Source organism: Neolamprologus brichardi, chromosome 10 (genome assembly GCF_056152115.1).
Source record: "Neolamprologus brichardi isolate AB-2024 chromosome 10, ASM5615211v1, whole genome shotgun sequence".
Lineage (NCBI taxonomy): Eukaryota > Metazoa > Chordata > Actinopteri > Cichliformes > Cichlidae > Neolamprologus > Neolamprologus brichardi.
Window position 1 is genome coordinate 17,930,208 of NC_142113.1, and position 11,330 is coordinate 17,941,537.

Sequence of the window (11,330 nt, forward strand, 5' to 3'; positions counted from 1 at the left end):
TTTATCCATTCTTTCTTTTTGTTTTATAGGATGGCAGTGGACCCAACAGTGAGCTGCGCTATTCCATCGAGCACTTCTGGCCTGAAACTCCTGACTTCCTCATCCTTGACCCCTCAAGCGGAGTCCTCACCCTGGGGCAGAAGTTAGACCGTGAGTCCACACCGTCCCTTTACCTTGTGGTGCGAGCCACAGACCAGGCAGTGGATATCTCTCAGAGACGCTGGAGTTCGGTCACCGCCCGAGTGTTCGTGACAGACGAAAACGACAACGCGCCGGTCTTCAGCTCTCCATCTGCGGTCAGCGTCATGGAGGACCAGCCTGTAGGGTGAGTGTCACGGCAGTGCCGGTAATAAAATATCTTTGGAATCCTCAAGTGCATTTCCGTGATGATGTTTGGTTTGTGTCTTCGTTGACAGGTTTGTGATTTTGTACGTCATGGCTCGAGATTCAGACGAAGGAGAAAATGGCAGAGTATCGTACAGAATTCAGGCGGGCAACAGCGCTGGTCGCTTCATCCTGAACCCTGACACCGGTGAGCTTTGAGGGTGGGACGTACCATTTGAAAATACTGTAATGTGAAATCGATATCTCAAGACGTAGGGAACTTTCCACGACTATCCAATTTACACTCCATCAAAAAACGAGTAAAATTCACCACATAGTTTCTTGTGCTTTAAGTGATCTAACACAGCAGGACTAGCCTGTGGCCTTTTTCTTTGGGATTTAATGATTGATGGAAGCCGCCTGGATGAACAAAACTTTCCAGAAAATCATAATTAGACACTGAAGTGCTGCTGTGTAATATTTCTTTGGAATCATACTTGGTGTCCTTTTCTTGATGGATTTGTTCATGGGAACCAATCTTTATTTGGGCTCGAGATGTGGATAGCTCTTGATATTTTTTTTCTTCATATGTGATCTCTTCATTGTTGGAGCGTGGTGGTGTGGGCGTGCTCAGCGCTTTCTGGGATGAGATTAACAACTACGACACAGACACTTAATGTAGCTTCCAGATGGAAGAAAGTCTTTACGCCATTACGGTGTCTGGCTCCTTAACAGGGAGGGATTTCACTTCTGGTTTGTTGCTCAGGCGTGTTGGTGTTAGGCTTTTGGTTATTAATAGCTGTAGTGACACATTAGCATGTATTGTGAGGACATGCACCAAACCCCCTGGCTAATGTGAAGGGTATCACTAGATTTATTATTGCTTATAAGTGATATATCTGCTCTGCAAGCTGTTCTAATTTTCAATTACTTTATTTTATGAACTACAATTTACATTTTATTGATTGCCTATAAAGTTCTATATCTGACTATTTAGGGCATCATTTAAGTCAGTGGTTCCCAAACTTTTTTTGCTGGGCCCCCCTTTGTTTTACAAGAAAAATGTTGCACGCACGCACACGCACGCACACATCCTCCAACCACACACATCCATATTTTGCTCCATTGTGGTTTATTTCACACCTCAAACATTTAGTAAACAATTAAGCAAATACAAGTAATCTGCAATAAATTACAGGTAGTAAGAAAATAAACTACTAACTCTTTTATGCTACGTCCACACCTACACGGGTATTTTTGAAAACGCAGCTGTTTCGTCCACGTAAACGACGTTTCGAATCACCGAAAACTGAGATTTTTTTAAAGCTCCTTTTTTGCGTTTACGTGTGGACGAGGAATACAGAGTTCGTCACGCAACGTCAAAGGTATGTGCCTTTCTTCACGTCACGCTGTGCGCCACGTTATTGTTTACATGAGATGAATTGCAGAATGACAGATCGAGACAAAATACTGTTAATCTGACTATCTGCAGGTTTTACACGCTTACATACACACGCAGTTAATGTCCCTCCATTCAGAAAGGCAGAGGCATCACAATGTGATTATTTTATGTGTAGTTGTTTTTTTTCCTGTGTAATAATATTCAACATTGCTATCAATACATTTTTCAAAAAATGCCTTTCTGTGCAAAAGGGGTTCAAAAACATAAACAACTGTGGGATACTGTTTGTCTGTGATTTGAACCGGGGGAACAAATTGTGGCAGGATCAGCTTGATAATATTCGTATCCCACTGTAACGTTACTGTATAAAGTATAGTATAGTATGTATATCTCCAAAATGTCAGGAGTAGTTATTCATTACAACAAGTGTTTGTGAACTAAAAATCACGAATGTAGGATGAATGGAAAACCAATTCTGCAGTGGAGACCTACCTCGGCACTCGTGCAGGTGAAGCCAAAGGGAAGATATGCTTCACCATATTTTCTAGTCTTTGGCTTAGAATGAAGTTGGTTTGGAAACATATTCAGCTATGCTTCATCTTCTGCTTTGCGTTTCTGTAGGCGCCCGTGCTAGCAGTGTCCAAGCGTTTTGTTTTTTTCCCCCCTTCTCAAAGCGCCCCACGCTTTGAGAAGGTCTGATTTAAGTAATATGCTTGGATAAATGGATACTTGGGTGATTTATGCGCTGTGGATTAAATATTCTGTATACAGTACTTTGCAAAACTTTTGAGCCACCCCTGATTTTTTTATATTTTGCTTCCAAGAAGCACCACTTTCTTCTAACGTTTTAAAGTGGCGTTGAGGAATAGTTCTCCAGGGTTTGTGAGGGTCTTTCAAAGTTCATTTTTGGACACTGGCTGCTTTTTCCCCCCTCGTTTTCAGTCCAAGTCTTGGGCCTGAGCATTTTCGAAGGAATGTTTTTGTTAAAACACTTAACTCTGACCTATGAATCATTCAAACACACAAAAGGCACCTAACTCATGATTGAAGTAGTTTTTTGTCTAAGCATATGAGACAACTTAAGGCGCTTTGTTACCAGCAGCCTGTCACATAACACATATTTTTCCCCATTTCTTTAGTCGAATCTACAAAAAATGCCAAAGATAACACACTTCAACAGACATAAAATCAGATTTTTGCAACAACAATGTGACTCCCGAAGAGCTATTAGCTGAAAACTTGCCATATCTTTCCATGCTGTGCAGTGAAAACCTAAAGAATAAAATAAAAAAGATGTGGCAGGCCTGTAAAATTAGTTATAGAATATGAACAATACATGAAAGTCATGTCTTAAAGCAATATGAAAAAATCCAACAAAAAGTTGACACAGGACCTGCATCTGACCCTTCAGTTGATCAAACTAGTGTTTTCTAAAGCCTGATAATAAGCCTAATATTCAAGACTAACTGAAGAAATTATAAGAAGGCTTGCCCAAGTGAATTCAGGCTATGTTGAAGAATAAAGGTGGTCAGACCAAATATTAACTTTCAAGTTTGTTAGAGCTATAAAAACTGTTGAAAACACAGTTTTGCCTTATATACTGTTTTTGCCCTACTTATATAATATGTTTCTGTGTGTGGCAACACGTTTCAATAAATTGCTGCACCTGTTTCACATTTTCCTAACAAAATATAAAGAAATGAGGGCTTTTGTACAGCACTGCATTTTCTTTAATGCACATTTTCTTAAATTTAATATGGCATTTGATGATAAAGGGTAACACCGCCTTTATCATATGGTTGATACTATATCAGTAAAGCAAAATAGGCTCGAGTGTGTAATGCAATAGTTCGCTAGATGGTTTGCATCTGTTTTCTTTTAACTAAAACAGGGCAGCTAGTGAGACCTCACAGAAACATCAGAGCCTCAGCCTCACAAAAAGTTCTACACACAGTGTATGTTTGGCAAGCTGTAACATTTATAAATTACACACGTCTCTCAGGCTTCTGCATGCCGGCTAAGCTTGTAGACTCCTGAGAAAAGCACACACACACACACACACACACACACACACACACACACACACACACACACACACAAACACTTCATATGGCCTCTTACTTTGCCTTGAACGTCAGGGTGATGACTGGTTTGTGACATCTAGGTAAGAGTCTGAATCACAGACGCTGTGTAAACTGGTATGATTTACATAAAATACCCATATACACATTTCGGTTAATGGCTTGCAGACTTAAATGCAAACATATGATCGTGTTGCATTAAAAAAAAGCATATTGACCTAAGGCAAGGCCATGAGTTGATTTGGGATTGCAGCTCAAACAGAAGCGTGTGTTTACCTGTGTGCCTGTTTTACAGTGTTTACAGTAATCATACACGTTAAGTGATAATAAGTAGATACACATTTCAATGCATGTTCAAAGTGCCAGAATTGAATAGCTGGTATGAAGTAGCTGTACTTTCTGGGCTTTCAGTGGAAAATCTCATAAAGCAAAGCTGTGAAGGTTTTTGCTTTTACAAGTCCTTTGGGCGTAAAAGGTACAGAAAATCACAGGTACAGAAAATTGCACGTTCACAAAAATACTCCAAACACACACTTAGACACAAAAACAGCAAGAAACACAGAAAAAGGCCAAAAAAAAAAATCTGTTGTAGAGTATCTGTTTCAATTTAAGTATTTGGGGGAAAGTTTTCGAAAGCTGTTATGCAGCACTCTCTGATTATTCTTCTCTTTCCCTCCTAGGCTCTCTCTCCATCCTTAAATCCCTAGACCGTGAAGAGCAAGAAATCTTCAATCTCACTATTGTAGCAGAAGATCATGGAATACCGCAGCTTTCCACCTCTCAGGTGCTGTGCGTGCAGGTGATTGACGTGAATGACGAGGCTCCAGTGTTCCTGCGGGCAGAGTTCGAGGCACAGGTGATGGAAAACCAAGGACCAGGAGCCTCAGTGTTGACAGTAACGGCCACTGACCGGGACCAAGGTTGGTTTAAATGTTTTATTACAGTTTTAAGTTTAGAGTATGTGCAGTCAATAAGAAGAAGTGAGCTTAAAGGGCAGGGAGGATGTGCAGAAATATGTTCTGTTTGCTGCAGAATATATCTGCAATTTATGTCTTCAATTTGTCCACTCAACTTGCTAGACATCTAAAAACATGGCAAGTGAACACTAGCAGGATATATGAGGTTATAATGAAAGTGAATTTTCTTTTAAATAATTGAGACAGAACATATGAACCTATAACAAATAAATGAGAGTTTAAGAGACTCAGCTTAATCTCAGTCATGACTGCTGAGCTGAGAGGTGGGAGAAGTGCTTGAGTTGGAGAGCAAGAGACTAAGATAGACCAATCATGACTTGACAAGACCACTTTATCTCAGTCACATGACTGATGGGTGACATTTTTCTCACTGCTGTTTAATGTTTTAAGTGAACTAGACTAGTAGGAATGTTAAAATAAGCCAACATAAGCATTAGCTGCAAAAAGTTTGTTTTATTTAGTAAAAGTAAAAAGAAATCAATTAGTAAAAAAAAGAAAGAAAGAAATACTTTACAAAAATAAGGTAAAATTCACCCAATATTGCTCCATCTATTCTGATTGGTTTTCTTTAATCTCGACACTTCTCCATAAGTTATCAGTTTGTATTTATCCAGCTTCCTTACTGATATAAACCTCAATAACAACAACAAACCTATTTCTAATGACAGAATATATACACTGTGTAAAATACGAGTTATTATATCATCATGTTTTAAAACACTAAACACTAACTAAAATCATGAAGTAGTAACTTGCTAAACAAAGACATTCACTGAAATTCATCATTTTCTTCTTCTTTATATTTCATGAGTATCGTATCTTTATACCTTTTTTTTTAAGTGCTCTGTGTTTATGTTAAGTGAGCTTGTATTGAAATGAACTACTCTAAACTTTGAGGTGCGAATTTGAGGGGACCACCTATGGGAACAAAGGCTCCCAGTGACTAACATATGACAGAGTGTTATGTAAGCTACTAGCTTGATACCTGTGCAGCTGCAGCTTGGATTGTATTTTAAAATTAAATAAAATGTGTCCTAAAAATGAGCCATTTTCCGATTGCTAATACATGGCTCCTTTGACAAAAACGTCTTTAAAAAGTAAGATCTCGTTTAGTTCAGGAAGAGCAAATTGTACAAATTGAAGACAGTTGTTATTTTTGGCCAAAGCAATAATGCCAAGAAAGTCACGATATGGAAGGAAAAGAAGGTTCCAAGTTTCAGTGCTGGTTTAATGAGTAAGAAGGAAGCCGATCAGCCCCCAAAACCATAGAACTGAACCACACACATAAATGGTTTTGAGAAACCAAATCTTTTTAAATCAATCACATGCAGATGCTAACGATAATGTGTGGTCACAATCTTCATCCAGAGCCTTATAAGTTTACGGCACCGGCACTTGCAGCTGTAATTCTTTGAAATTACTGCCTTATTACATTTAATGTAGCCAAATCCATTTTGTGCCTTTATTTCTATTTGCGTCTTGTTTTTTTCATGAAGGTTCTAATGGACAAATAACATACGGAGGAGTATCAGAGGAAGGCTTTATAATCAACCCTGTGACAGGAGCCATCACCACCACAAAGGAACTGGACACAGAGCTACAGGATCACTACACTCTTACAGGTATTAAATCCCTTACGAGTTTATTTAAATGCTTTACTTAATGTGTTCGTTTAAGCATACATCAGCTCAAACTTGCTTTACTCACTCTAACATCTCTTTTATTTCTGTCTCATATTAGTATATGCCAGGGATGGAGGCCTCCCTCCTAACTTTGCCAAGACTGTAGTCCGAGTGGAGGTGCAGGACGTGAATGACAACGCTCCAATCTTTGCAAAGCCGTTTTATGGACTTGAAGTGCCAGAGAACCAGGCTCCTGTAGAGCTTTGCATCCTCAAGGCCACAGACCCTGACTCAGGTCCTGGTGGAGAGCTGGAGTACAGAATTGCTGGTGAGAAACTGCATTGTGTGTCCAATCCAAGTATTTTATTAGATTTTAAAGAGTGATTTAGGCCACCACAATTGCTGTAATTGCTGTTTACTGGGAGAAACATTACATTTTTGTCATTTTTGTTGTGTTTTTTAGAGGCCAGAAAATCATAAAGTTTGAATTTAGAGATTTTAATGTGTTACTAAAATTGACTCCTGGACCCATTTTTGCTGATATTGTACCTACTCTATTGTAAGAGTTTAGTCCTGACTTGGAGATAGGTTGTATAGAGATTTTAGACTAATTGACCCTATTGTGTTTTACTAGACCTTGTTTCCCCCATATCTCAAATAAAACCTGCACAGAGTGGCCAAATGTTTGCTCCTGATATAGTCTTATCAAAAGCACTACTACCTCTCTAGAGAGAAAATCTGGACTAAGTGCAGAGCTGGCACAGATGTCTCCATTCCTCTCCATCTTTCAGCATTGAATTCAGGTTGGTTTTTTTGGGGGGTTTTTCTATCCACTTCTTCTAGCTGGGGACCCTGATGGAGATTTTCAACTCCACGCCAGCACAGGAGCCCTGTCGACGTCTCGCGGGCTCGACAGGGAGACGCATGCAAAGTACACTCTGGAGGTGGTGGCCACAGACCGAGGCAGCCCTGCTCTCAGTGCTACTGTCGCAGTGGAGGTCAACGTGCTGGACGTCAATGACAACAACCCCGTCTTCAGCAAAAGTAGCTACTCGGTGGAAATTTCAGAGGATGCTACAGAGGGAGCACAGGTTCTTGAGGTGGGATCAAAATGGAAATAAATATATTCAAAAACTGGAAATACTTGAAAAAAAGTTGTTAATAATCTAACTTTTTTTTGTATGTATCTAGGTTTCAGCCACCGATGCTGATGAAGACCTAAATGGGAAGGTTCTGTATTTCCTCAGTCAAGAGGCGCATGGTGCATTCAGTGTAGATGAGCACAATGGTCGCATCACCACGTCAGCCCCTCTGGATCGCGAAAAACTGGCGTCATACAGCTTCCAGGTTTTTGCTGTTGACCTTTCACCAGCTGCACCTAGGAACTCGTCTGCTCAGGTAAATGAGATGTTAGCTGTTTCAGGTGTTTATTGGGCTTGAATTTTTGATCTGAAATCTGATTTCAGACATGACGTCTTCCTTACAGGTGACGGTAACTGTCCTGGATGTCAACGACAACACCCCCTTCTTCATCCAAGATCCACTGGTCATTGAAGTGTCCAACAGGCGTTCCCAGCGGGTTTTAGCTACGATGAAGGCAGAGGACAAGGACTTTGGAGCAAATGGTTCTGTGTTTTACCGTTTCGCCACCCCAGTGAAAGGCTTCAGTATCAACTCCCTAACTGGGGAGATACAGGCCACTGAGCGACTGGCGGACCTCACCCAAGCACAAAGGACCCTGATAGTGGAGGCCATGGACCAAGGCAGCCCAGCTCAGTCGACACAGGGTGTTGTGATCATTTATGTGAAGGAGGTGGAATACAGCGGAATTCGTTTCTCGAGGAATGCTAGAGATGTCAGCATACAGGAGAACGCAGCAAAAGGTTGGGCAGTGTTATCAGAAATAGCAAGTAGTGCACCAGGTTTTTATTCTCCTGTATCATTTTTTAAAACAATTACAAACACAATTTTTTTTTCTCTGCTCCACTGAAAAAATTCAGGCACCACTGTGGCTCAGGCTCAAGCTCAGTACCCGGATGGTTCTCGTAACGGTATCAGCTATAGCCTCTTCAGTGGGAACAGAAAGCAAGCCTTCAGTATCAGCACTTCGACAGGTAACCCTCACCCTTTAAGTGTTTCTTAAAGTATGTCTCATGCAATGTGTTATCAAGATGTTTAATTAGTATGAGGATATTGTGATCTTCATTTTTTAATCAAATCGTCCTACTGTTTGTTCCACAGGTGAAATAAGGGTGCGGACCTCCAATGAACTAGACTTTGAAGACACCCCAAGACTCCGTCTTGTTGTGAAGGCTGAAACTGTGTCCTCTACATCTTACATGGCTTTCAACTTGATCCTGCAGGATGTCAATGACAACCTTCCTCGCTTCCAGCTGCAGAATTATGTGGCCTACATGAAGGAAGCGCAAGGATATGAAATGCCAATCATACAGGTGCTCACAAATGTTAAAATAATAATAATAATAATACAGAGTTACAGAGATATTTGGTCTATTGGAGTTCTACAAAGGCTACAAATAAATTTCCTCCTCTTTGTTTCCCTTTCTGTCCTCTCTTTCCAGGTTGTTGCTGAGGATGTGGATCAGGGCCAAAATGGTCAGGTGACCTACTCCATCCAGTCATCAAGCATGAGTGGCCTCTTCAAGATTGATCCTGTGACAGGAAGCATTACCACAGCAGCCATCATGGACCGTGAGATCTTTACTCAAACCAAGTAAGAAGTTCAACTTTTACTTACTTTCTTGCTTTTGTAACCAAAATGTGATCAGTCTGAAACAGAATATTCACATAATTTTCAATTCAGTTAAATTCATTTCTATTCATGTAGCACCAAAATGTAATAACAGAGGACAGTTTGGATTATCACCTTCTCTTCTCACCCACAGGCTGGTAGTTACAGCAACTGACAGAGGAAGTCCACGGCTCGCAGGTTCAGCCACACTGACGGTCATTATTGTTGACCAGAATGACAACAGTCCCACTATTCCCATGCACCAGGAAATCCGCATCCCAGAGAGTAAGTTTTGCTTAATTTAAAAGGTATTGTTGGAGTTTCTGGTTAACACCCAGTGCTGACATTTACAAACAGTAAGGATCATCATCAAACAAATCATGCCTGTGCAATATATGTGGTGTGTTTGAATGCAACTAATAAGTTCATTTCCACTTTCTTTCTCTGTTAGATACTTTGATAGGCACTGAAATCACTCTCGTGACGGGCAACGACGTCGATTCCAGTCCTGCCCTCTCCTACTCTTTACAGCTAGACCCAACAGCACTAGGCAAGTTTGGGATTCACCGCTATAGTGGAGGCGTGTCACTCACTGCCCCTCTGGACTTTGAGGAGAAGACGTGGTACACCCTGACTGTCAGAGCCACTGACAGCCAGCACCAAACTGAGGCCAACATTACAATTTTGGTGGAAGATATTAATGACAATGCACCAGCATTTACACATGATCTTTATCAGGTATGGTACCCACTGCTCAGACTCAGGTATTTTCTAACAATCCATACAGGCACCTAAAGAGAAAGTTGCTTGAATGTGTTTTTGTCTGAGGTATTCACAAATTATAAGATCTTAAAACAAAGTGATTTATTTTCAGAAACAGTTTATTTCTAGTAGACAACATTAAATGCACTCGTGGGCTTGAAACACATTGAATACACATTTGTACACTTCTAACTTGCACACAGTGGGTGTGATAAAAATTTAACTGCCTAATATTAACTTGGGGACCATTGTGGAGATGAGCCTGTAAAAAATATACTACTCTGTCTCAGGAAATGACCTCAATATAAGGAAAAACACACACAGGATAAAGGAACTACATTATAAAAAGTGTTTTCCCCTCTGTGAAGGCAGTGCCTGTTGCCCTCCACACAGTGAGTTATAGGTTTATATGATCCAATGCTGGGGCGTTTGTTTCCTGTATCCAAATGTTAGAATTAATGTCTCTTTTTCTCTTAGGTTACTCTTCCTGAGCACACACCACCAGGAAGTGCAGTTATCACAGTAACAGCGACTGACAGGGACTCCGGCGAGAACGGCAGGATCACCTATAAAGTGATGTCGTCAACCAAGGAGGGTTTCTACATTGACCCGAGCAATGGTAAAGATAAGCTTGGCTGCTTCCTGCTCTATTTTATTTCCCTGCACTCATTTTTAATAACACTTTTGGCACAATGAGTAAGTTCATCTCATTTCCTTCGGATTTCAGGAACTCTGTTCATCAATCACAGAGTTGAGTTTGACCCCGAGCGCCCATCAGTCAGCATCGTCATTGAAGCTCGCGACAGAGGCCTGCCCCCGCTCTCCTCTCTTACTACAGTCCAAGTTCAAATATCCGACGTCAACGACAATGCTCCTGTGTTTCACCAGTCGGAGTACAGGTCAGTCTGTGCTCATTAGAATTTGGACATATTGAGGTGCAACCCGAACAGCCGCCTTCACATAATACTCTTTGGTTGGTTTGCAGGGCCACGGTTTCTGAAGACACGATCCCAGGGTCGACAGTTCTCACTTTTGAAGCCTTCGACAGCGACCTCTCTCGAGAAAACTGCGGCTTCGACTTTGCCATTGCCAGCGGGAACGAAGGAAACGCATTCCAGATCGAAAGCAGCGTGCGCTTCCTGGAGGGACGGGGCTTTCAGACGGTTGGGACTCTGCTGTTGGCCGAGGGAGTTGACTTTGAAACCAAGTCACTGTACAACCTCACTGTGGTAGTGTCAGACCGCGGCGTGCCACAGAGGAGCTCTAGTGTTGCTGCGGTGATAACGATCGGTGATGTGAATGATAATCCTCCAGCGTTCACCAGAGCAGAATACACCGTGTCACTGATTGAGGGTGCTACCGCTGGGACTGAGATCATACGACTGACTGCTACAGGTGGGTGTTCCTTCT

The 11,330-nt window shown here is 41.3% G+C and overlaps 1 protein-coding gene across 1 annotated transcript in view; it reads left to right on the top strand.

The window, feature by feature from the left end:
• dchs1b (dachsous cadherin-related 1b) overlaps positions 1–11,330 on the top strand; it is an 83,859-nt gene that overhangs the window by 68,476 nt on the left and 4,053 nt on the right. Inside the window, exons 13-28 of the mRNA XM_087847326.1 lie at positions 30–325; positions 417–532; positions 4,488–4,727; positions 6,281–6,406; positions 6,525–6,734; positions 7,250–7,506; positions 7,598–7,804; positions 7,893–8,289; positions 8,407–8,520; positions 8,648–8,859; positions 8,989–9,140; positions 9,313–9,443; positions 9,610–9,896; positions 10,398–10,539; positions 10,648–10,819; positions 10,906–11,315. Of these exons, the coding sequence (XP_087703452.1) occupies positions 30–325; positions 417–532; positions 4,488–4,727; positions 6,281–6,406; positions 6,525–6,734; positions 7,250–7,506; positions 7,598–7,804; positions 7,893–8,289; positions 8,407–8,520; positions 8,648–8,859; positions 8,989–9,140; positions 9,313–9,443; positions 9,610–9,896; positions 10,398–10,539; positions 10,648–10,819; positions 10,906–11,315 (3,469 nt within the window). The remainder of the gene's footprint in view (positions 1–29; positions 326–416; positions 533–4,487; positions 4,728–6,280; positions 6,407–6,524; positions 6,735–7,249; positions 7,507–7,597; positions 7,805–7,892; positions 8,290–8,406; positions 8,521–8,647; positions 8,860–8,988; positions 9,141–9,312; positions 9,444–9,609; positions 9,897–10,397; positions 10,540–10,647; positions 10,820–10,905; positions 11,316–11,330) is intronic.